Raw genomic sequence first — 27,322 nt, 5'->3', positions numbered from 1 at the left:
ACGTATACAGCTGGCCATAAAGTCGTATTCTAAATGGCCCGGTTTTAATTATTAGTTGACTGTATGACCCTGTAGATGAAACAACAAAGTGAAATAGAGCAAATAATCATTAACTCAGTGTGTACACACCCAAATACCTGTTTGGTGAGTGGACTGCTGCTCTTTTATGCTGAAATTTGTTACTCATTGGTTTTTATTGTTGCTTTGAGAATCCTGAGGTTTGTTTTTTATAGCTATAACCTGTGAATATCACAATTTTAGTCCTGACAGTATTTCAGTATGACAGTATTTTAATGAATATTGTAGAAATAACGACGGTTTATTTATTCATTTTAGCCCACAATCAAATTTTTACACTTAAAAACCCATGACAAGGTGTTTAAAACTGAATGGTAATCCCTAGTCAAACTGAGATATTTGTTCTGTTTAAGTCAGCGTGTGCATGTGTATGTAAACAAGCTACCTCCTGCAAAACATGACAAGCAGAGCGAATGATGGCGAAAGGAGAGTTGGAGGCACAACAGTCTTTCTCAAGGGCAGGGTTGAGGGGTTAGTTCAATATACACTAAGAAAAGCGAGTGTTCTCTAAAAAGCCCCACTTTGCTTAAGATTGAAGTCGCTTTTGTGCTGAAAGCCAGCTCTCTGCGCAAGTGCCAGTCAATACCCCGCGGAAAGCTTGATTTATTTTCTCCACAGTCCTTTTCCCTCTCTCTCTCCCTCATTTCTTTTCCCATATCTCTCTTTCTTGTATGTGACTTTGAGCATATTCTGAAACTCCTTCCATCATTCATCCAACATGAAAACCCTTCCAGCGTCTCAAATGCCAGCTTTTTTGGTCAAGACTTTTTTTTTTCTCTCCATTGCATTTCTTCCAGGTCATATGGTTCACGGTTTGATATGACCGTAGCGTTTTTTTTAAATGCCCAGGGCCACGGAGGGTGATACAGTGCAGCTTTTCTCCCCATTTCCCCCTCAGCACTTATTAGCTGTGTTTCTCATAAAGAGCCAGTGCCAAGGCTAAGCACCCACTGCTGTGCAAACACACCAGGCCTGACTAGCTCTCTGGAATGCTTTATATGAAGTCAAATAAAAGAGGAAGCTGGGGAAGTGGGTGTGTCGTCTTACTGTCTCTGCTCTTTTCACTGCCACCATTTCCTCCACTTGAAAGACAGCGTCATGGAATAATTTGTGTACTGGTGCAAGAAATGTTCCCAAACAAACCCGCTATGATGTGTCTACAGATCGCAGATAACGCATCTTTGCTGTTGAGTTTGCTGTAAAGAATAAAGGAGTGAAGAAACAGATCCATGATGTTCCTGGTTTTTATTTAATTCACCTTATTTTTACCTTCAACAACATTGTTACCAAACAGAGCCCCTCTGTGAGTTAGCTTGAACAATCAAGTAATAACATATATTCTTCACATTTGGACTTTAGTGCAACAGTAAATATAAATTAAAAACCTAATATAAAATCAAATAGCACCTGAACTTAAAATACCCGGCTGGCAATCCCAAGTTTACATATCTCACAGATTGCCATGGCAATGTTGTCATCATCAACTTTGTAATACCTCCAGATCACAGCCATACTTGAAGCATACTTTCTGCTTCAAGCTGCTTCCGTGTTCCGTGCCAGCATTTAACCAATAGCGTCTCTGCAACAAAATGATGTCATGCCGCACGCGTTGCTGTTTCTGTGTAGTCAAGAAAGAGCTCTAACTCTGTGCTACTGCAAAACTATTGATGTGTTAAAAAATTATAAGAATATGTAAATCCATATATGTATTAGATTCCAATCTAGTCTAAAACCGCATGATCGGGCCTGATTTCCAATCATGTGATCGGATTTGGGCATCCCTACCCTAAACTTAAAATGTATAGTCTAATAACATTTATTCCAAAATTCTAATAAAAATTGTCATTTATTTTAGAAAATAAAATTGGTCAATTCAAGTTTGTGCAGTGTTCTAACCAATACAAACATCAAAATAGCACTTTTAAATGACACCATATGAACAAATAGACACTGTATACCTGGGTCATCAGATACAATTTTGATTAAATATGTAAGGATTTACATTTGATCAAAGTTCTGAAAGTCCATAACTTATTTCACAAATCAAAGATTTCTCATTGGGTGATTCCAGATACATATAAATAAAACAACACTTTGGTTCCCAATTAAAGCATGATTGCATAACCTTTCAGCCTCTTTTTGCATTGGCCTCTTGGAAATCTGACCCTGGCTTTTAATGTCCCTATTTGAGGTGTGCAGGCCAACACTGAGGCCTGTCACAAAATCTATTATTTTGAAAATATAAATATATAAATATATTGTAATTAGACACATTATTGTCATTTTAAGACAATAAAAGGATGTTATGCCACTCATGATATAATGACAGAATGACAATATAATATCATCACGATGCAAGTACACTCTTCAAAGAACACATAATATTTTATTCTTAAGAATATTTAATGTTATTATAGTTATTTTAACAATGTAATAATTAGGCGTTGGAATCAGAGTGTGAAAATGTATCCTAAATAAATAGCAACAATGTTTACAAAAAGTGCAAGGTAAAATGTAACCGGGGTTTGCGATATCTGCTACCAGATTTATTTTCAGTTGTTAGACACACACACACACACACACACAAATATACTATAGTAATTTATAGTAAATACCAGATTTATTTTCAGTTGTCAGACACACACACAAATATACTATAGTAATTTATAGTAAATACTGTTGTATTTTTTTTTAACCATACTCACACTGTCACCTTCAATATGGAGATGCTAGAAATGTTTCTGGAATTGATTTATGTATAGGCGATATATATTGCATCACCAAAAATGATTGAGGTCATGTCCATGTGTTGTGCGATAAGTCAATATATTGATTATTTTGACAGGCCTATAACACTGCAAAGTTAAAATTAAATTGCACCTGTAGGATGAAAGAACAATAAGTAAAATGGATACTGCTTAATGTAGGAAGAGATGCATGAGGGACATTTTCGGTCATGTTGGCAAAACAGCCATAGCGTAATCCAGCTACATTGCTGGCGTTGCAGTAAGGTAAAGCTGCAGAGGATCCAATTGTGTGTACGGAGGCAGCCCTGGCCCTCGGGCCCTGTAATTTTCAAGCTAAGATAGCCAAGATGATAGAACTGTTCTCGGCACAACCTTGTAGCAGATGTTTGCCCTAGTGCGATCTGTATAAATGTCAAATTGAATTCATTGCAAAGACGTTAGCCCTGCAGCCTGTGCCCTAGAGAGGCGCTCGTGTGATTAGAGGTATTTGAGACTGGGCACTAATTAAAATGGCAAAAACTGGCGGTCTGCTCCACCACCAGCAGCTGTCCAGCCTTGATAAAATAGCCTGCTCGTGTTGGTAAATGTTGTTTATGGAAATGTTGTTGATGGTTGGTGCATTTGGCATTTTTCTTGATAGGCTATACAAATAAATTATAATTCTCTGTTTAATGTGTATGAAGAGTGGGCTTGGATGACCCATGTGTTGTTTGCTGTCTGGATTTCCGAACAAAGCTGTGGCTGTACAACTTGATCTTTTGGATTAAAGAGATCGACCCCCATCAAAAAGTCTTGCTGTGGTGTACTTTTGCCTCCATTGGCTAAAAGCGCTTACAGCAGGGAAACGCAACTGCTGATTCCTCTGCTTGTGCCTCGTTGACCCGCGAGCGAACACGGCTTATTCTTTCTTCTCCAAATGAAACGGGCAGCGCAGCGGGGATCTGCTGTCTATTTAACATCATTTACACCCCACCTCTATCAGCCAAGGCCATTGTAACATCATTTTGTTCCCCCTCTCACATTTGCTTGATTTAACCACAAGGTTGGGCAATCGTGTTTGAATGGAGCTTGTTTTTGCAGAGTGCTACGTTGCTTTGTTGACTTTGGAGCAAGGTTGCAGTAATAGACGTCTCCTCTCAATGTGATTTTTCAGAGCTCTTCTCAGACAGTATAACAGCAGTATTTATTTGGACTGTCAATATGGGCTGTCTGGAGTGGGAGCAGAAATATGCGGCTTTAATATAAGATGTTATATTAATATTAGTTCTAACTCTAATCATATTGTGGTATTGTTTTAATATATTTTGCCACAGCTTTTTCAATTTGATATTTTTCCACGTAACACTTTATAATAGCTACACACTGAACCATTTATTAAGCAGTATCAAGAAGTGAATTGGTTATGCATTAACTCTACATTAATAAACGCAAGTAAGCATAACTACAGCTACCAATGCTCTATTCTTGACTTATAAGTACACGTGTAATGTGCTTAATAATTGTGTTCTCATACTTAATTTAGTAATGAATAATTAATCATTAATAAAGTATTGCATTTTTTACAAACCATGTTAATAAGTGCTTTATTAACTCAATTTCATCCAGTTTTGTGACCTAATCTAAAGTGAGGACTTATTCTTTATAAATCCCTTATAAATGACAAGTAAAAGCTTTGTTATATTATAAATAGAAAAAAAAGAATGCAAACAACTTTATTCATTTCTATTGATTTGAATATGCACAAATGAATAATCAAATAAAAAATATTTGCCATCATATCTAAACTAAAATTACTGTACAGTTCAAACATCACTAAATAACATTGAAATGTTGTCATATTGTTAAATTATTATATTGGTTTTTAATCCATTTTTATGTTGTATTTTGACACTCCTGTTATTCTGCAATGTTACAGTAATTTTATTTTTTAGATATAATTGCAAAGATTATTGTTAATTTCATATTAAGGCTTTAATTGTCATTTATAAGGGATTTACGAAGCATAAATAGTCCTCATTCAATTAGGTCACATAACTGGATGAAGGTGAGTTAATAAAGCATTTATTGACATACAAATTAACTATTACTATATGCCTGAATTATAAGATACATCAACACTGATTTCAATAGTTTATTAATAATTTACTAACTCATTCTGAGTCTTCAAACCACCAACTACTCTTAAATTTAAATGGTTTGTAAATAATGCAATACTTAATTTAGTAATGAAAAATCAACCAGTCACAAATTATAAAAGTGCAATTATTAAGCATGTTAAATATATGCTTTTAAGTCATTAATTGAGCATTTTAGCTGCAGTTATAAACTGCTTACATCTATTAATCTAGAGATAATGCTTAACAAATAATTAATTCACTATATGCTAATGCTTAATAAATGATTCATAGAGTGCAGTTATTATAAAGTGTTACCCATTTTTTTTTTTAAATTGTATTTATCAAAAATGAATGCATTTTTAAATTTGATGAGGTATATAAATCTTATGTATGTTTATACACTATTATATGCAGTTATTTAATTATATTATTTAAAGTAAATCTTTTTTTCTGCAGTTTTTAAGCTGAAATGAAATGGACATTGAATACGTTTACATGGACACCAATAACCCGAGTTTTAATAGGATTAAGACAATACTCTGATTAAGAGTCTACCATGTAAACAGCAATTTTTGATTAATCCGATTAAGGTCATAATCAAACTAAACAGAAATAGGATCAAGACATGTGGAGTATGGCGATTTTAGTGGCATTATTGAAGTGCAGTACAGACATGTAAACACCACAATCAAACTATTACTGTTGTGTAGGATTTTCGCTGCATGTTGCGACAGAATAGTCTATACACACAATGCTGTTTGAAAATTTTCTCTTCACGTGCTGAGCCAGTGAAGCACCACAGACACCTGCATTGCGAAATGTGGAGTCCACCACCCCCCCCCCCCCCCCCCCATTCGGTGTGCGGTATCAAATTCCTTTAAAACAACACTCTTCCAGCAGTTCAAACTCTCATCCAATATCTCGTTTGTCATGAGGGCATGCATGAAATGTTCCTGAATGAAAGTGAAAGTGCCAAACTGCAGTTAAAGTCGAAAGTTAAAGTTTTCACATGAAATTACACGAAACTCAGGTGTGGATAGCGCGGTGACGCAATGACCTTAATCGATCTTTGTGCTATAACATGTAAAACGAGATCAGGAAAGGAACATTCAAAAAGTAACTCATGTAAACACCTTAATCCTATCATTCTCCTGTTTAGATTGAGGCAAACAATTTGATTACTGATGTTACTGTTACTACTGTAAACATAGTCATTGTTGTGAAATTGTGAAAATCTGACACACTTTCAAGCATTTCTTAATGATGAATGCTTAAAGTTCTATAAGCTAATCAAACTTATTTCTATTTTGTTTTCCTGTTACACAAGCTTGAATTTGTCATTGCCTCTGTGTGTCCCTCCTGCCCGCATGTAAACAGGCACAATCGGTCCCAGGCAAGAAGCATAAAGTACACGGGCCAACTCAACTAATTAATGTTTACAGCTGAATATCGCCTGTCTGTACCTAGTGACCAAATGTTCTCATATCAAAAACAGTGTTTAACCAAGCAAATGCTCTTGAGGTTTTCTTCAGGCTGGCTCGATTGTCTATTGCTATCTTCCATTTTCTGTTCCCCCCCTCACTGCCCTCCCTTGCTTTCTCTGCTGCTCTCCTTCCCTGTATTTGCCAGCTACAGCCTTAACCGTTTGGCTGACTGTCAAAGCAGGGGCCTTTTGTGGCTTCGTCACAAATCTGCCAGGAAAAACAGAAACCATCTGTTCAAGCCCAGGCCTGAGTGCAGATGAGTGTATAAATACAGGAGTTTAGGCCTCGCACCCGTCCTTCACACAAACGTACACACGAGCAGAAGGTCCAGCTACGGTTTCTCCAGCAGAAGCATAATCTGTTGGAAATTATAGTGCATGCTCACACATCATAGGTTTTCTTGACTTGAAATCGGAGCAGAAAAAGCGCTTCTCTGTGCCGTGATAGGAGGTAAGCCCCTTCCTTGTCAGATAATCCACCCTCCAGAAATATTCTGCAGATGGAAGCATTCTGAAATGTCTCATAATTCCAAGCTTACGTTGTCAGTATCTCTCTCTCCCTGGCGCACTCTCCTCTCTTCTGCTTAGAGATTCAGGGCTAATGGAGGAAATTCCACATACACGAGTAGCTTGACGCATTTATCCTGGCTCTGGGGGGACAAGCAAGTCAAACAAAATGTATGTATTTTAGTCGTGCAAAAATCCATACTATTTTTACCACAGATAATTTTTAAAAACTTACCAACCCTTGAAGAGTGATTTAACTTAAACGTTAATGGTATTTACTCAAGCATAGGTTGTTTCAAATTGTTTTAAAGGATTGTTTGGAAAGAGTGAAAGCTAACTCAACATGTCTTCTGTGATTAGCAGGGTTCATTTTTATGCATTCAAATTTATTATCCGAGTTTCTTTGTCAACGCAACATTTTGCAAATTGATATATAACGAAAACCAAAAAATGCACTTGAAATGTCGATGCTCACTACAGATAGTTGAGAGAAATCTCAGTTTTGCTACCAACAAACCTACCTTGACACGAGACCTGGCTTTGTTATTCAAGCTGTCAGTCTTAGCACTTGACACTAACTCACTGTGTGCATCCAGCTTCAAACCTCCACTGCAAACAGAAACTCACAGGAGACATTTCCTCCCCCAGATGTCATCTTTTATTTTGCTTCGCGGTAGGACATCTCCCTATATAAAAGACTAATAGCTTCTTCTGCGCCCGTCCTACGTTTTCGTGCAGCACCTTGAGAAATATTGCATTTTATTTTTTCTTATCTCTGTGGCAAACAAACCAGCAACATCTTGTCAGAGAGAATGGGCAGTGCTGGAACGGGTGAGGGATGAGAGAAAAAACCAGAGCCGTGACTTGGCACAGCCCTTCCACGCTTCTAATCAAATCATATTTTCTCTTCCATCTCCTCTCCTCCAGCTTGAAAAGGGATTTTTCTATAACTCTCCATCGTACAGTTATCGCCTGAGGAAATTTGTCATCATCACAGATGATCCTCTCAAAACATTTCATCACTCTTTTCATCCTCGTTCCCCCACTCCTCTACATATTGCTCCAGCAGATTGCATTAAGAATTGCTGTGTTATCTTCACCCACGGATGTCAGCTCTTCTTCAGCCTTGACACCTGTCTTGATAGCCCGTAGACTAAATTACTTTTGAATGACCGCGGTGATTCCTTGCACAGTGTTATTACGCCAAACCGGAGCAAATTTTTCCGTCTGCCTTCCTGTAGGACGTTTAAGAGCTATGAAGTGCTCCGGCAAAATGGTTGAGGGCTAAAATGACCTTTTCTTTTTATCTTCCTTAGCATTAAGTTAAGGTTTCATGCTTCAAAGCTCACATCAAATAGAGGGAGGGAAAATAAAAAGCGAGCGGCAACCGCGAGGAAGGGGAGGGGGATGCGGTGCCGAACAGTCATTAGGCTGTGAAGAAAGCCAGCCTGCTGTCCTGCTGAACAGTTTTGATCTGCACATTTCAATTAAATTTCACATCAGGATGCCTGCCATCCTTTGGCCTGCACCTGCGCCCTGACCCACCCTGCCAAAAAGTCTTTTACTCTCAGACCCGGCCCTGGGCCTTTGGCCCTTGCGCGTTCCACTTATCTAATCGGTTAAATATCTCACAGGAGCTGGGCTTATTCTTAAGAGTTATCATAAGGATTAACTTGTGAATGACTTCAAATACAAGTAGAAATGGCTTGTGTTCTTTGGTGATTCAAGGTGGCTGGAAATACTTTGAGTTGAGCTTGTCAGCCTTGTGTTTCTCATTTGGCAAGCATTTGTACCACCCACAAGTAATTGATGTAATTGTGATAATTGATACTCCTTGAATGTGTGTCTATTGGGCCTCTCAAAGATGAGCTGCTCAGGTTCTGATACATGTGGAAGCATTTTAAGAGCAATTTTCTATTTCTTAGTGTGCTTTTTGGTCTTTCAGGTGTGCATTTTTCTCTCTCTCATGTCATATTTTGAGCTCACCAGTTCTCTTAAGTCTATAAGTGGATTTTAGTTTCAAACGGCAAAGAATTTGCTTGAATGGGACTTCCCAAGTGTTTTTATATGCTGTACCCTGATTGCTTTTGGAAAAAGGGCCATCAACGCTCTTATGAAGCTGTAAGTACAAGACTTATCTTGTGTGTTTGCCAATGTTAGACATGGTAGCTTAGCAGGTCAGCCTCGGCTTTATAGGCTTTCCATCAGACTGCTACAGCTTTTATTTTTGTGATTTATGTAAATGTAATTCATATACTCAAGTGCAGGCATACGAAGCAAATCTATATGGTTCAGTAAAATTCACTCAAGCAATAAAATAGCCTATGAATAGTCTTATAGGATTCAAAGTACATGTTTTTCCGCTCGCTGCCAAGAATAGTTTGAAGTGTTTGCCGTAAAGCTGTTAATGTGTTGGGGAGAGCAGCATTTTAATGACCAATTTATGTCAAGAAGAACAGCCGAAGCAAAGAGGGAAAGCAATCAATACGCATTAAAGACACCCAAGCCCCATTCAGACCGAGTTTAACAGACCCTGTCAAACCTCATGACTGTCCTCTTCACTCATTCCTGCCCCATTAAAACATTAAAGCATGTTAAGAGCTCAGCCATTGACATGCAGGACACTCCAATGCAATGTCTTGAAATGAATATCTGAAAACAGGAAAGCGATTTAGTCGGAAAGAAAGCGAGAGGTATATGAAAGAAACCACCACAGGAAAAATGCGTAATTGCATATCCACCAGACAGCATTTTTAGGGCATGTGTATTATTTTGAGTGTGTCCAGAACGCGACAGTTAATTTGCACAGGCTGCCTCAGCAAAGCGTCTTCTGATCCATGATTGCATGTGTTAATGTTTCAGTAGGGTATTGATTTCCTGGCTGGCTTTTGTGCTTGGGATTTATATGCTTTACTCCCTGGCAAGCGCGCCCTCTGAATGTTTGATTAAAGTTCAATTGACTCTTCTAGCGCAGGGGCTTGGAGCCATTTCACTCCCTATTTGTAGCGCCAAAGCTCTCCCTGACATGTTCCTTTGTTTCCATTCAAGCGCCTGCCACCCAGGCAGCCACCAATGTACTGATCCTAATATCCCAGCATTCAAAGAGCTTCACTGCCTAATCCTGGGACAGACATGGCCACAGCACAACAAGCCAGTCTGTTGGCAAACCTGGCATGGATTCTGTATGCAGGAATCTGTACCTTCTCTGGCTTTTTATTGGTTTATCAAGCTGTATTTATTTATTTTCACTTCCATACTCAGACTGTCGAAGTGCTTTTAAAAGCAGATGGCTCATAAGGTTGTTTTTGTGTTTTCTGTCTTACAGGGGGAGCTAATCACCTTTTACTATTATTGGAAGAAAACACCGGAGGCTGCAAGTTGCAGAGCCCATCGTAGGCACCGCAGACAACCCGTCTTCCGCCGGATCAAAACCCGCACTGCCTCAACCCCCGTCAACACACCCTCACGCCCACCGTCTAGCGAGTTCTGTAAGTGCAGTCTGCCTCTCTTCCCCCTCGAGAAAGAGAACAGACACTTGTCACAGCTAAACATGACATCCTTGAAACTCCCAGGACTAATATGCCTTTTCAAAGTGCAGATCCCCCTCTGTGATTGTTCAAAGTAAACAGCTGAAATCTTACATCCGATAAGAGACGGAACTGGGAGGGATTGCTCTAATTATGTATACAGCACTTGTCATCTCAAAGAGCCACTGATAATGTATTAAGTGTAGCAGGCCTCAGTTTCTTTGTCTTCATAGATAGGAAACTGTAATGGTTTTCTTTGCTTACTAACAAGCGTGCGTTTCTTTTTCAGTGGACTTGAGTTCAGCCAGTGAAGATGACTTTGACAGTGAAGACAGCGAGCAGGAACTGAAGGGCTACGCCTGCCGCCACTGTTTCACTACCAGTGAGTACTATATTATTAAATTATGCAGTATTATACCATGCTGATATTTATATCAACAGAACAAGTTAATTAACAAATTGAGATTTACTGAAATTTCAGAAATAAAAAAACTTTGATATCTACATTTACTTTTATTATAATTTTATTTTTATTATGGAGTGTTGTAGCATGTTTCTGTTTAAAATTTTTATAATTTTTTTTTAAATATTCTAAAAAACGTATAAAGATAAATTACACCATGCTGATGTTCAGACCAACACATGACTGCAAGTGTGATACTTCTATTATTCAACATTTTAATAGATGTTGAGTGAATTAGACCAAAGTCCCTTCAAGGCAAGTCATTTCACTTGATGGCCATTTTTGAAACTCCTCTCGGGCAGTAGCACGGGCATTGTTTGAATGGGGAAACATCAAATTCTTCAAAACGGTTTGCCAAACTTATGATTACATGTAATCACCAATAAAATTAATCAACAACTGTCTCATAAATTTCATTTCTAAAGATTCAAATCAAACAAAATTGGCATATATTCAGGTTGCCTGAGGTAATGCGAATGTGCACTCAAAAGGAATGAAATAACGACACCAACCTCATTTGTGGCCGTTGTACACATTATCATCCTCTGGATAATGCTTCGGCTGATCGCCCTGCTCTTTTGAACTAATCCACAACTTGGTCTTGATAGTGAATCTCCTCCAGAAATGACAGCGACAGCAAAGTTTGTAGGCGTTAGAGTAGTTGCTGTCAAGTGATGTGTGTTTGACATGACTGACTGTACCTCGCGTTTGTTTCATACAGATTACAAAACCAGAAGTGCACTTGGTTCATTTAAAAGTACAGATTTCCTGCTTTATGTGGATACATTTCTTATGTCTGTGAAGCAAGTATTCGCTTGTTTGTTGTCCACCAAACTGTTGTAAAAGCACATGTCTGATCCGAGCTTGATGATTGGCTCCTGTACTAGTAGACTGAGCTTCATTCGCCATATTGACCGTTACACTTTTCCCCATTCAAAACTATACAAGTGACATGTCTTGTGTATTCTACAGTTTTTTTTTTTTGATTAGACATGCATTAGAGAATATTTCTTCATTAAAATATAATTTTTGCAATTGTTTGTTCCGCATCTAAGAGTTTTAGATTTGTTTGTCATTCTACTTTAAGTTCTTGCCAATAAGGTAATGGTTGTATCACTGCTTGTCCATATAAATTAGCAGTGCAGCACTAACTGTTGTGTAATTTGCTCCAAATTCATTTTAATTTCCTGAGTGGCTAACAGTTAGAGAAAATGCAAACAATGTGTTTTCCCAGTCCTTCATTTGTTCCCAAGGTGAAATGATGGTGGTATTAACTTAATATAAGTGATACAATGAGACAGGTGAAGACTCTATAGCAGTTCTCCCCTCAGAGGACTCAATAAATCCCTCTGCAGGCCTGTAATTACTCTCAGTTTGAGAGAGCACTGATGCTCGCCTCCATCCCTCATCTGGCAGATGGACATCAGTGTGTGTCATTTCTAATTTGATTCAATCTGACACATACTCATTCGTTTTTGCCTCATTAAATCCTCTGACCTGTTGGATGCAGTTGGCATTCATATCACTCTCACATCTGATACCAAAACAACCTCAGCATGGATGAGTAAGAGCCTTTGACCTTAGCATGTCCACAAGGTGTTTGGTTAGCCCTAGAGCACTTCCTGTTAGTGTAATGTTTAATAAGCAGAGCTCAGCTAAACTTAAATTTGTGTTTCCAGCCTCCAAGGACTGGCACCACGGGGGTCGTGAGAACATCTTGCTGTGCACCGACTGCCGGATCCATTTTAAGAAATACGGCGAACTACCACCCATCGAGAAGCCTGTAGACCCGCCACCGTTTATGTTCAAACCTGTCAAAGAGGAAGACGATGGACTCAGTGGGAAGCATAGCATGAGGACTCGACGGAACCGCGGCTCAGTAAGATGTCCAAATTTGCTCCATTTTAACATCATTTGATCTGTTTTAGTATTGTTTGCTGTTTGTTACATCACACATTTTATTGATTTAGATGTCAACGCTACGAAGTGGCCGCAAGAAGCAGACCGCCAGCCCAGATGGCAGAGCCTCACCAACCAATGAGGATCTGCGATCCAGTGGGCGAACCTCACCTAGTGCAGCTAGCACCTCCAGCACAGACAGCAAGACTGACTCGATGAAGAAACCCAGCAAGGTACGAACCACGTGCACAGACTGTAACATCGAAATTACACCAAGTTTCACTGGAAATTGTTGTCAGAGAAAACATTTTGTCATTTTGTCAAACCAGAAGACAAAGGAAGAAGCGCCATCGCCTATGAAGAGTGCCAAACGCCAGAGGGAGAAAGGAGCCTCAGACACAGAGGAGTCCGAAAGGTTAAGCGCCAAGAAGTCTAAAACACAGGTCAGTAAAGTCCTATTAAGCATCCTAAAATTTGTGTACGTGATGAACTCTAAAATGCAGATGATGAAAGTGAAAGTCAGTTGAAAGACACTGGCTTCATTCAAACTCGCATATATTTTGGTACTCATGTAAACAAGTGTTTATTTTGCCTCTACAAAAAAATTACCAGCAAAAGTTAGATGGCTCTACTTCTATTCAAATCCACTCATGTGGCCTCAAGGGAAAGTAACAGGAACCATAGGGAAATATATAGAAATCACTACGGGGTATTAATTCTAGACATTCGTTGTGTGGTTGTTGATTTTGTGATTTAATTCTGCTGCGGAGTTTGTTTAAGTACTGCTTAATGTATAAAAGATAATAGCTAAATTATTGTTAGCGTGGAAAAGTGGGATGTGTTTGGGTGAAAAACAAAGTTTTCTCGGAAGAATATCTCTCGATTAATCTAAAAGACATGAATAAATTCATTCTGTAGTTCACTGAAAGGTTCATGGCAGCTCTATTTGGCCCAGAGTCCAATGACGACACTAGATTTTAAGATTGTATTTACTTTGGCCGTTACCTTTGGTAGCAGCGTGATTGCACATTAGAGTGATTTCAAATCCTTTAAATGTCATGAGTTCATTGCAACTCAATTACTGTGAAATGCAAAGGTTATTTGTTCTTGATCATGACTGCCCCAATTATTAGGTCATCACTAACCCCTGCTTTGGTCAAGTTTATTGACCCTTTCTCCTGTTTATCTCACACAGGAAATAAGTGTGCCGAACTCGCCTTCAGAGTGTGAGGGAGAGGGCGAGGGTGAAAGCTCAGATGGGCGAAGTGTGAATGATGAGGGCAGCAGTGATCCCAAGGATATTGACCAGGACAACCGCAGCTCTTCTCCAAGCATCCCTAGCCCACGAGACAATGAGAGTGACTCTGACTCCTCAGCCCAGCAGCAGATCCTTCAGGGCCAGCACCCTCCAGTCATTCAGTGCCAGACAGGGACTTTACCCCCAGCCCCTCCACCAGCAGCTGCAGCTTCCACAACAGCCGCCTCAGGCACACCTTCACTGTCCTCCCAACCATCCCCATCCATCCCCCCTACCTCCATGCCTCCTCAGCAGATACCACCCGCGGGTCCGCTGTCTCTCATTCAGTCAGGGGCACAGAGGCTGCCGTCACCTCATTCCCCATTGCAAGGCATGCCTCAACCGCCTCCACCCTCTCAAACCTGCCCACAAGCACTGCAGCCTCCACTACATGGTCCCATGCCACCAATGGGCCACCCTCTGCAGGCAGGGCCATCACACATGCCTCACCCTCATGCTTTACCCACTCAGCCCTTCCCAATGGCTCAGTCTCAGGTCCCCCCTTCACCCCTTTCGGGTCAAGCCCAAGCTGCCTCCTTGTCCCAACAACAACGACCTCACACGCCTCCATCACAGTCGCAGTCCTCCTCACAGAGTGGCAGTCAGCCTCCCAGAGAGCAGCCTCTCCCACCTGCACCATTACCCATGCCCCACATCAAACCTCCGCCAACCACCCCTATCCCACAAATGCCAAATGCTCAATCACACAAACATCCAAGCCACCCCCCATTCCCGCAGATGCCTTCCAACCTGCCCCCACCACCAGCCTTGAAGCCCCTCAGCTCATTATCCAACCACCACCCTCCATCTGCCCACCCACCACCCCTTCAACTCATGTCTCAAAGCCAGCAGCTACAGCCTCCACCGGTGCAACCTCCAGTGCTCACCCAGTCACAAACTCTTCCGGCAACAGGAAGTCAAGCGCCGCCACCGGCTCCTCCGCTCCCTTCCTCTTCCTCTGTCTCACACTCAGCGCCTTCTCAGCCCCCCTTCCCTCCTCATTCCTTTATGCCAGGCAGTTCACCCGTCTTGTCACCCTCCACCGTTCCCACCTCAGTATCCAGCTCTATGGCTACACTGCAGCAACCTCCGCCATCCATATCCATGCCACTACCTGCATCGGTCAGCGCTCCCTGCCCAGGACCCTCCACTGTGCCACCTGTACAGATTAAAGAAGAGCCTCTGGATGAAACAGAGGAGCCAGAAAGTCCTCCACCACCACAGAGGAGTCCTTCGCCTCCACCCACCATCGTCAACACTCCCAGTCATGCCAGCCAGTCAGCACGGTACTTAATATTTCTTTCCCAATTTTGTGTCTATATACACGATAATATATATTATCCCGATAAACATAAATAGTTCAAAATGTTATATTTTATTCGTTTATAACGAAAACATTAAAAAATAGTATTTATCGACCGATAACGATATGGCCGCCGATATATCGTGCATCCCTAATTTAATATAATAAAAAGCAGTGAATTATAACATTATTAAACAACAGTATTTATAATGTTTGTTAGAATGTAATATTAATATTTTATTTTAAATCGAAAAAAAATTAAATTGACTTGTAACAACAAAAAGTGTTGTAAATAGAATTGTAACATTGATTAACGTAGTAAATAGGGCCAGTTGGCATTTCTGTGTGGAGTTTGCATGTTTTCCCCGTGTTTGCGTGGGATTTTCTCTGGTTTCCCCCACAGTCCAAAGTCATGCGCTATAGGTGAATTGAATGAACTAAATTGGCCGTAGTGTATGGGTGTTTTCCAGTATTGGGTTGCAGCTGGAAGGGAATCCGCTGTGTAAAACATATGCTGAATAAGTTGGCAGTTCTTTTGCTGTGGCGACCCCAGATTAATAAAGGAACTAAGCCGAAGGAAAATGAATGAAGGAAAAGTACATAATTTTATAAATAAAATCAATGTTTATTGAATCATTAATTGTATTTAACATTAAATGATTATTATTATTATTAGGGATAACTTGTCTCTCCAAACTATGCTTTTGTTTTAAAAAGTTGTATTAAATAGCACTGTCATTAAATACCTGCCTCAGCTTCCGCTCCTCATCAAGTGTGGACAGGGCACAGATTAATGACTGCATCATTACGATGAAAGCCTCCATCAAAACGTAAGCGTGTCTTTGTAAAGCTGCTGTAGCCTTCTCTCACACTCTCTCGCAGTGAATAGCAATAAGCTCTCTAATGCACAGAGAGAGCAGCTCATTACGGCACTGCCGATTAAAAAGACTGATTTAGTGGCTCTAGTATAGTACAAACGGGAAGACATGCCAGAGGTTATTTATTTGTCACAAAGTAATTGCATTGCTTTTCAGAAGGCTGCAAAATCAGCCTGTGTAAAATTCTGCAGCTTATATCTGTCATGAAAGAAGAAAGGTTACTTGCAGCATAAGTCACCCTGACAGTGTTCATTTTAAAAGATTAACCTGACAGCTTTCCATCCATTCTGCTTCAGGTTCTACAAGCATCTGGACAGAGGTTACAACACATGTGCCAGAACAGACTTCTACTTCACACCTCTGGCCTCATCAAAACTGGCAAAGAAACGGGAAGAGGCGCTGGAGAAAGCCAAGAGGGAAGCGGAGCAGAAAGCACGAGAAGAAAAGGAGAAGGAGAGGGAACGAGAAAAAGAACGAGAGCGGGAGCGAGAGAGGGAGAAGGAGGCTGAGAGAGCTGCTGTAAGTATTCAGCTTTTGTGTTGCGTTAAATCTGGTCGTTTGTTAAAGTTGTTGTTACCAATTTCTTGTCCCTAAATCTTGGTTTTGTCTTTACAGAAAGCTTCCAGTTCTTCTCACGAGGGTCGCATGGGTGAACCCCCAATGGCGGGATCGGCTCATATGCGGACATCTTTCGATCCACCGCCCACCACAATTGCCACTGTGCCCCCTTACATCGGTCCGGACACCCCTGCCCTGCGCACACTCAGCGAATACGCCCGACCTCACGTCATGTCTCCCACAAACCGCAACCATCCCTTCTTCGTCTCGCTCAACCCTACAGACCCTTTACTGGCGTACCACCTGCCAGGCCTTTACAACGCAGACCCCAGCATGCGTGAGCGGGAGCTGCGAGAGCGGGAGATCCGGGAAAGAGAGATTCGTGAGAGGGAGCTCAGGATGGAGAGAATGAAGCCTGGCTTTGAGGTCAAGCCTCCAGAGTTGGACAGTCTGCATCCTTCCGCCAATCCCATGGAGCACTTTGCCAGACACGGGCCCATCGGTCTACCACCCATGGCTGGCCCTCATCCGTTCGCTTCCTTCCACCCGGGACTGAATCCATTGGAGCGGGAACGGCTGGCGCTGGCTGGCCCACAGCTACGGCCTGAGATGACCTACCCTGAGCGGTTGGCTGAGAGGCTACATGTGGAGAGGTTGGCAAACGACCCCATGGCACGATTGCAGATGTTCAACGTGACGCCACACCACCATCAGCACTCGCACATCCATTCGCACCTACATTTGCACCAACAGGATCCATTGCACCAAGGTGAGGGACCATTCTCTCTGTTCTTGTGTGACAAATTATTATTAGGTCCACATGGGATGTGCGTGCACAGATCTTATTTACTAATTACACAACTTTTGGTTGTTTATGTAATGTAGTGACAAATTGGATTTTTTTGGGGGGACAAATTTGAATTTTTTGGCTACTAATAAGGGAACAGAACTCTAAACTAAGATAACTTCATTGTTTAAATGTGTTACTCAGAATTCCGCCAGTGTTCCTAAAGAATTCTTACAGAAAATGTGAAAACTGTCCACAGATTCCATTTGGGCCATTGAATAGAATTAATTTAATTGTATAATTGTGTTTGATGTGTATATAAATGAATTGTATAAATGTGTCTAAATCAGGGGTGCCCAAACTCGGTCCTGGAGGGCCGGTGTACTGCAGATTTTAGCTCCAACTTTCCTCAACACACCTGCAAGGATGTTTCTAGAAAGCCTTGTAAGAGCTTGATTAGCTAGTCCAGGTGTATCTGATTGGTGTTGGAACTAAACTTTGCAGGACACCGGCCCTCCAGGATCGTGTTTGGACACCCCTGGTCTAAATGAGTTGAGCTTGAATGAATTTTCTAAATGTGTTTGTAAATGAATTGTGTTTGATATCTTTGTTAAAGATTTTATGAAAAAGGGCTGCATTGATATTAGATTTCTGGCAAATAAACCAATAATTAGTTTGAAACTGGCCAACAGCCTGTTAACTTACAATATTTAGAATCAGTACGTTTTAAGTGGATTTAGAGTTGCAAAATTGCAGGGAATGAAAAACAGAATTTTCTTTCGAGATTTTTTTGAAGATTATTTTTACCAAAATGTAATTAACAGAATTAAAAAATAGAGGATTTTCATTGGAGATTTTCTGGCTTTTACATTTACTATCAAAATAAATTATGTAATCTATTTGTTTATTAGCTGATCATTTATTATTTAAAATATATTTTGTTTATTTATCCTACATTAAAATTCCATATTTTGTCAAAATAAAACTTACAAATAAAAACAAGTAAATGCTGAATTAAGATATTGTACTATTATAATCCAAAATTTTATGAAGATTATGCTTTGCAATTTAATTAATAATGTTTCTATCTAAATATTGATGCACTTGTATTAAGATACTGGCCTATATATGAGCTAATGTTACAAATTCATTTTAAATTTGAACCGTGTCACGTCATTATAATGCACAATATGAAAAATGGATACAAGTTGAAATTCAATTTGAGATTTAAACTTAATTCAAAATAAAAAGCACATTTGCATGTAAAATATTGACTGATACCTTTAAAAATGTAATATCTGCCAATAATGTTTTTAATATTATTATTTGTTGTAGTAGTATATATGATGCAGCCCTAGTAGTAAATATTAATATTATTGCATGCTGTTTATTCATGATTAAGCATGATGTTGAATGTCAGTGCTGTCAGTTGGATGCGTGTTATATATACTGTATGTATTGACAATGTACCATGACGAAAAGCTGCTGACACGGAAAAGGTGGTGGTGAATGTCTTGTGTGTCCCCCAGGTTCTGGGGCACACCCGCTTGTAGACCCTCTAGCCGGAGGACCACACCTCGCCCGCTTCCCGTACCCGCCCGGAGCCATTCCCAACCCGCTGCTCGGACAACCTCCACACGAACACGAGATGCTGCGGCACCCGGTTTTCGGTAAGACTCCTACAAGAGAAACATCTCCATCTCTAAAGCTCTTTGACCATTGCTTTAACTAATCAGACTTTGTGCGATTTCGACAGGCACTCCATATCCTCGAGATCTCCCCGCCGGACTCCCGCCTCCCATGTCAGCGGCACACCAACTGCAGGCCATGCATGCGCAGTCGGCAGAGCTCCAGAGACTCGCCATGGAGCAGCAGTGGCTTCACGGGCATCACCACATGCACGGAGGACCTCTGCCAGGACAGGAGGACTATTACAGGTCGGTTTACCACACACTCTGGGAGACTGAAGATTGGAGTAGCTAGGATTTTTTTAAAGGCCTTAAAACGATAGTTTACCCATAATGATTGAAATGCCATCATTTATTCACTCTTCACTTGTTTCAAACCAGTTGGATAATGTTGGAAACATGTAATTATTCACTTCCATAGTTTTTGTTTGTCCTGCTATGGATGTTAATAGTTACATGTTTTCACCATTCTTCAAAACATCTTCTTTTGTGCCCAACAGAACAAAATAAATTGCTTTGGACAAGTCAAAGGTGAGTAAATGATGGCTGCATTTTCATTTTTGGGTGAACTAACCCTTTTAATGCTTGCTTAGGTGGCATCTATTTCATCAAAGAAAAGAAAAAATGTATTGTTCAGGTTTAATATATTAAATATTCAGACGATTTATCATAAAAAATAAATATTAAATAATTCTTCTAACAGACTGATTTGGGGTGCAATAATTATATCTTACTATAGTTGAAACCTGCTTTGAATAAGCACCAAATCAGCATATTATAATGATTTTATTGTCTTTTTTTTAAATGATGCCATTTTTGATTGCATTTGAATTTAATATATTATAAATGACTGCTGAAAATTCAGCTTTGATTTAAAATCAACAAGATATATTAAAATGTTAAACAGTTAAATATAGTATAGTATAATTAAAGTAATAATAATACTGTTGTACTAATACTATCGCATCTAAAGCAGTGTAAAGTGCTCTAAGCAGATAAGACTATTTTCAAAATCAAAGTTTTTAATGACTCCAAATTCTATTCTGGTCTGTGCTTTAAACCCCATTCATAATGCCGTACATGTGTGTTCTCTCTCTGTATTTTCCAGCCGGTTGAAGAAGGAAAGTGACAAGCAGCTGTGATGAACCGAAGCTCCCAGAGGAGCTCACAGCAGAACAGTCACACACAGGAACTCGCAGGTCCTAGAGACCATTCCAGTTCGGCCGAGAGACGACAACTGTCTGAGGAACCTTCTTTCTTTTCTCAGCTTTCTTCACTATCCCGGACCTTTTTTTTTTATTAAGACATTGACTTTTTCGGGGGGTTGTATATCGTTCAAGTAGTGACAGCGTCCTCAAGACTGATTGTGACTTTCCTGCATGAACATACTCTGAGAAGCTTCCCTGACGTCTTTTTTGTAGGTGCTAGAAAACAAGATACTTTGTCACTGTGCTAATTGGGGGAAACAGAGGAACAGAACAGTCGGGCCATTATATCTGAAAAAGTGCTATCTTAAATTCAATGTTTATTTTAATACATTGTAGGAGGTTTTCATAATGTTAAGAAAAAGCTGCAGCATGGCGTTTTTTTTTTGTTTTGTTTTTTTGAGTCTGTAAATAGTATATAAATATATATAAATATATACATATATAATTATTACTATTATTATAATAATTATTATTAGGTGTGGATTCCTAACAGATTGGTTAGACCTCCAGAATATAATAATTTTTAAGTGTCGTCCCTTGTTTCAGAGGGGAAGGAGATGGCACTGTTAGCGCAGGTAACCATGTCACATGGTTTGCCGGGTTAGAATGGTACCGGATTTTAATCCAATCACCTCTAGAGATCAAAGCTCAGATGACACTTTTTTTTTTTATTTGTTGTTGTGTTTTCCATATCTTGACAGTCTGCGACAAACACTCATGACACATCATGACCATTTTGATTTGATTTGATGGCTGAACTCAAAGTGAGTTAGACGTTCATAACACTTGAAGGAGGAAGACGATGATGCGGTGCCTCTAGTATTGCAGCGAGATGCCCATTCAGGCAGAATTTTATTGCACTGATTAACCTCAGTTTTTATTAGTAAACTACAATTGGCTTTTTAAGTGCATTTCCACAGCCGTTGGCTCTGTTTTCTGTGTACCAAAGTTGAACGGCGTTGAGTTTTGCAACTAGCTTCATATCCCAGCTGGTTCTTGCGAAACGGATCGGACTGCTCTTTCTTTTTTTGTAAGTAACATCTTGATGCACTTTTTTTTTTTTTTACTTTGAGATTTACATATTGTCAAAAGGGTGCTGGAAATGATAGCAATGCCCCTCCTCCCCTCACCTCCGGTGTGTCTCCTGAAGTCAGTTTCCTGACCCACTGTACAGATCCATTGAACCATTGTCACTGTGAAGGCGGAGGGCAGACGGTGGCGGAGGACGAGACGTGGTGGAGCTGTACTGCGTGCGTGTGTGTGCATGTGTTCACAGTAGTGGAGATGATGACCGCTGGGTCTCTGCATTCCTGACATACGATGCATGAAGCCTCTTTAGTTGCTCTCCATCATGTCGAGGCTGTAATCGCAATCATTGACTGTTACATGCAGTATTTTTGGGTTGGTTGTTCTCCAATTAACGCTCGTTATTTAAACTAACGAATGCTTTTACCTCTGGTCTTTTCGGAGCTTACGGTTCAAAGTACTGTTTTTAAATCCTCCCCTCTTGGTTTCGAAAAAGCCATGGTCGGAAGAGTGTCTGATTTTAGCAGTATACGCCCAAAGCTGATCACTTTCTGTAATTGGACTCTGTCATCTGTATCTTTTAATCTGTCTCAGATGTATACAGCGTTTTCTTTTGGTTCCACGCATTTTCTCCTCCTTTCGTCCCTCTTTTTTGTGTCTTAAACCTTTGATGTTGAGTGTTGTCAATGGTTTAGCTTCTCGTTTCAAAGCGGCAATAGCAGAATGTACATTCTGACTGCTAAGATTTATATATACTGGTATCTTGAAGCTTATTGTACATATTAGTAGTCGCCATGGGATGACACAGTGTAAACAAAAAGTAGAGATAATTAAGGCAGATTGTGAGTCCTGTGTTCTCCCCATTTGAGTATTTTGTAATTTTTTTTGACAAATTTGTGGAATTAAAATAAAACTAAGTTACACCACATGGAAACTTGATTTCTAGTTAATATCACTTTTTGTTATATGACATGGCAGAAGTAAATGTTCATGCTGATAAAAAACTCTGGGTTCAAGTGTGTTTTCTGTCTCCCCCCCCACCCTCCCTATGGTGGATGGATTTATACGAGCGAGTATGAAGTGTCACGTGAACCATAGCAATACAAGTGCTTCTGGAGCTTCAAGCAATGTGTTGTCCAGCATTTTACAAGCGCAATCATTCTGGGAAATGAGCTAGTAAAGTCGCTTCTGAGAACGGCTCCCACAGTAATAATAAAAAATAGGAGACCAAAATATGGTTTTGAATCCTCAGGAATTCTGCACGTTCAAGCATTAAGTATATATTAACATTGTGGCAGACTAACACTGACTAAAACCACTTTGTGTGGTCATTTTATATGGCTTTTTTCAACTTATTAACCCATAAAGAGTTACATTTTTACATGAGTATTTAAATCTTAATGTCCGCTAAACAAAATGGATGCATTTCAGTTCACATTTTCCAAATGTAGGTCAAAAACTGTCCAGGTACAGATAATGAAGCTGTTTATCAAGTAAATTAAAACGATAGTTCACTCCAAACCGGTTTGACTGACTGACTGACTGACTTCTGTTGAAAAGAAAGAAAGAAGATATTTCGAAAAATGTTTGAAACCACTGACTTCCATAGTATTTGTTTTTTTTTATGTACTGTGGAAGTGAGTGGTACAGGTTGTCAGTTTTATTCTAAATGTCTTCCTTAGTGTTCAACAGAATACAGAAATGCATAAAGGCATGGAACCACTTGAGGGAGAGTAAATGGTGAGTAGTGAGTGATTATGAGATTTACAATATCAATAATGTTTCTCCATAAGGTTTAGTTCATTTTCATGTTATTAATGTGATTGTGTATTTCTGCTTGTTCCCCTTCTGCAGTTTGCAGTGCCGTCTCTCTAGAACAGAGACAGATGCATGAGAAATATTTGAGTTTTAATTAGGCATATCAGTGTGCGTGTATGTGTGCGCGCAACTGCATGCCCAAACCATTTTAATTGAACATTCATTATATAATCAAACAAGAAAGAAAAATAAGCATGATTTATGAGCAAAAAGCATCCGAGAGGGCAGGTATATAGCAAATAAATATTACAAATAGTGAAATATGGAGTTAATCATTACAATATGTAATGGATGAATTTATTCACAATTCAGAATAAAACAGGTTCATTTATTCTGCCATAGAATATTAGACGTTTATATTAACCTGTTAATTATTGAAATTCTAAAGACATCTTTAGATCTATAAAACCTGAAAATAACTTGAAACAAGTTTTTAAAAATATTTAATAAAATATTGAATTGTTAAAATATATTTGCATACTGGGGCATACCAGAAAGCAGGCTATGAGCTGTATATTTGTTTCTTACTATATTTAATTTATTTGATCATTTTTAATAAAACATAATTAAAAATGATTATTTATAATGTTATTTATTTAGTTTAATTTGATCTTACTAGGTGGATCTGCGTTCTTTTTGTGTGTGTAACTACACACTGGGTGTTAAATGTATCATTTACATGATGGTATTCTAAAAAGTATATCAATTATAGCAAAATCAGTTTCATTATAAAACATTATTACCTGTGAGTGTATGAATGTGTATATACATGCAGTTAAAGTCAGAATCATTAACCCTGCTGTGAATTTATTTGTTTATTTAAAATATTTCTCAAATGAGGTTTCATGTCATCATGACAGATAACAGAAATCTGTTATTAAAAAATTAGTTATTAAAACTATTATGTTTAGAAATGTGTTTTTTAGAGGGGTTTTTTTTTGCCTTTATTAAAATTGGAATGTAGCTATTGGGACATTGGGAAAGGAATATAAGCTGGGACTCAAACTTGGTACACCCGAATCCTAATAGTATCTTATCTATCCTAATACCATATACAGTGTTGATCAAATTTTAACATTGAATCAATATTCATTATTTAGTCTGTACATCAGAAGGTTATTACATCGAAAATAAAACATTGATTTATCGTCAAAATTAAAATGACTCCTCATAAACAGACACAAGTCAAATCAACATTTTTTAAAAAATGAAATCAAAGCTTCTATCCGACAAGCAGTATAGTTATTGTACACAAAAAAGATTTAAAGGGCACCTATGGTGAAAATTTTACTTTTCAAGCTGTTTAGACAGAAATGTGTGTAAGTATAGTGTATAAATTGTCATATTGGGGTGAAATAAACACACCCAGTCCTTTTTTTCAAATTTAACAACATAAAAACGGTGGACCAATTGGAGCGGTTTTCAGATCGACCGCAACTTTACGTTGGAGAGCGGTCACCCGCCCACCAATATTGATTGACAGCTCCGCGCAATAACATGTCCCGGTAGTCACGTGTATAATCATATAATCAAGACAGGACGAGCGCAAAGCAGCCGGGAATAAAAGGTGTGTTCAGTTCGCTAGGATCCTCAAACGTGATCAAGAGTGAGTTTCACAAGTTCAAATGTTTTAAAACAGAGCATGTGTGTAATGAATTACAGTGATTCACTTCAGATGCACTTAATCAGCACAGCTGATATAATTGTCAGAACAATTATAAAGGAAGATGCTTCAATCCCGGTTATTAATATAACAGATATCCATACAGCAGTGGATATTACCAGTATCATGTCACATGCGTGCAAAACGAGTGCAAAGCTCTCTCTCTCTCTCTCTCTCTCTTTTTCTCTCTCTCTCTCTCTCTCTCTCTCTCTCTCTCTCTCTCTCTCTCTCTTCTCTTCTCTCTCTCTCTCTCTCTCTCTCTCTCTCTGTGTGTTTGTCTGAGCTAAGTGTGTGTGTGCGTTATGTGTTTGTGTCCTTGCTGTGTGTGTGCGTGAACTTTGTAATGACATTGTGTGTGACTCGTTGCAAATCCACAAAAAAATGCATCAAATAGTGATTGTTAAAGTTCTTACTGTAGTATCTCACACACGTTATGTGAGATCTGCTTCCTGAGGCAGCCGAGGGCGGCGATTGCTGACAGGCACGTGGGAACGGTGGGCGGGGAGGACTAGCCTTAAAGGGCCAGTACAAATAAACAGAAAAACCTTTTTTCCAGCTATAATATAGACACTTCGAACAGCTATAATAAATAATCTGATGGGTGTTTTGAGCTGAAACTTTACAGACACATTCTGGGGACACAAAAAGACTTATATTAAATATGAAAAAAGGGGTAACCTATGTGCCCTTTAAGATCAAGGTTATAAAATAATGGACCACTACTAACGGGGCGATCTGCACTAAGAATGTTACTCACTATTAAACAGAAGAAGAGAGGCATGGCATGCTGCTTTTTGCCATGTTTCAATGGAGGCTCATCGTTTCAGCGTTCTGTTGAAGATGTCTTATGTGTTCACTGTTAGTTTGATTGAACTTACATCCAGAAGCAGTTTGGGAACTAACATATACATATGTTACATATACATACAGTATAGGGAAGGGTTCAGCACATGGTAAGTTAAGCTTGCTTTCTGGAATACACACCCGGAAAATTGGACTGATGTGTCTGATGTGATGCAGATCACCCATGTAGAAATCTGATAAATGGCAACATTCAAATTACAAATGATGTACTTTTTTTCTATTTCACATACTGTATATAAATTGTCATATATTTAACATGTACTTCAAAATATGACACATTTTTTGACCATTGGAATTACACATATATTTGAAAAGCATGCAAAATGATAACTAATATATTTGAACATTTACAATTCAAGTGGTTGTTTTAGTTTTTGCTAAATATTAGAGAATTGTCGTCCAACTGATTTAAGTTGCATCTCATTTTCAATGTTTTTATGGATAATATGTGTATATGTGAAATCATAATATGAATATGCATGTCATTTACATATATTGCATTAATTGCAATATATCAGAAGTCTATGGGTAATGTGTAGGGTGTTTTGTCAATACACTTTGGTGTGATGGCTACTTAATGTGACGTCATAAAGCTCAAATCATCTCATATTGGTTTCTTAAACATGAAAATAAGTTTACTGAACTTAAATATACGCATAGCGAAATTTCAAATTAGCAAAGAGTGCCTACATTTTTCACTGACTTTTTGCGTATTACCTGTTACTTACGATTTATATTCACACATATCACTAAATAAAGGCTTCCACATCCTCAGACAGTCAACCTAAAGGTCTCGCAGCACAATTTAAAAATCTGTCAGCGCGTCTGCAATTTGTTCCTGTTTCTGTCTGGATGGCTTGAGGGCACGAGCATTTCAGCGTGACGAGAAAACTTGGAAGTGCTTTGCTCTTCAAAGAGGCCATCTTGAAGCAGCCAGAAACACACAGTAATGATTTCTCCTCTCTCTCTGGCGGCGGGCTAGTGTGTGTGCAGTCACCGAGTCTTATTAGCAGCTGCTGTTGTTGTGCGTCCCTGTGGTGTTGGTGGCCGTGTGTGGACTAGAAGGGCTTAATGATATCCCGCTCGCACATTCCTGTCATTGCAGATCTCTATTCCCTCATGCTCTCTGCGGGACTGGATTCACATTTGGCCGGCCCTGTGCATTCCACACCAGTCTCTCTCCTTTTTTTTTACCCCCCTCCTCTTTTTTTTTTTATCTGATCATCCTTTTTTTCTGTCTGTGTTGCTGTCTGTCTTTTTGCTGGATTACACTGTTATCCTCAGAGATATATGAAATCTCCATTTCACACTTATCCTCTGTGGCAGCTGTCCAGAGACTCAAACATTTGCTTTGTGATGGTGTCAGTAATAACTTAAGCTTCTTTGGGCCACCTGCAGCCTCTCATATGTA

The 27,322-nt window shown here is 39.3% G+C and overlaps 1 protein-coding gene across 1 annotated transcript in view; it reads left to right on the top strand.

Moving 5' to 3' along the window:
• Nucleotides 1-22,570, top strand: part of rerea (arginine-glutamic acid dipeptide (RE) repeats a) — a 147,061-nt gene extending 124,491 nt beyond the window's left edge. The window contains exons 12-22 of the mRNA XM_056449742.1: nucleotides 10,258-10,420; nucleotides 10,749-10,841; nucleotides 12,602-12,801; nucleotides 12,893-13,054; nucleotides 13,151-13,264; nucleotides 14,017-15,404; nucleotides 16,596-16,818; nucleotides 16,915-17,626; nucleotides 19,174-19,314; nucleotides 19,401-19,581; nucleotides 20,441-22,570. Coding sequence (XP_056305717.1) covers nucleotides 10,258-10,420; nucleotides 10,749-10,841; nucleotides 12,602-12,801; nucleotides 12,893-13,054; nucleotides 13,151-13,264; nucleotides 14,017-15,404; nucleotides 16,596-16,818; nucleotides 16,915-17,626; nucleotides 19,174-19,314; nucleotides 19,401-19,581; nucleotides 20,441-20,474 — 3,411 coding nt within the window. The 3' untranslated portion in view covers nucleotides 20,475-22,570. The remainder of the gene's footprint in view (nucleotides 1-10,257; nucleotides 10,421-10,748; nucleotides 10,842-12,601; nucleotides 12,802-12,892; nucleotides 13,055-13,150; nucleotides 13,265-14,016; nucleotides 15,405-16,595; nucleotides 16,819-16,914; nucleotides 17,627-19,173; nucleotides 19,315-19,400; nucleotides 19,582-20,440) is intronic.
• The last annotated feature ends 4,752 nt before the right edge of the window (nucleotides 22,571-27,322 follow it).

This window comes from Danio aesculapii, chromosome 23 (assembly GCF_903798145.1).
Source record: "Danio aesculapii chromosome 23, fDanAes4.1, whole genome shotgun sequence".
NCBI classification, from domain to species: Eukaryota; Metazoa; Chordata; class Actinopteri; order Cypriniformes; family Danionidae; genus Danio; species Danio aesculapii.
This window is presented reverse-complemented; position numbering and strand designations above follow the sequence as displayed.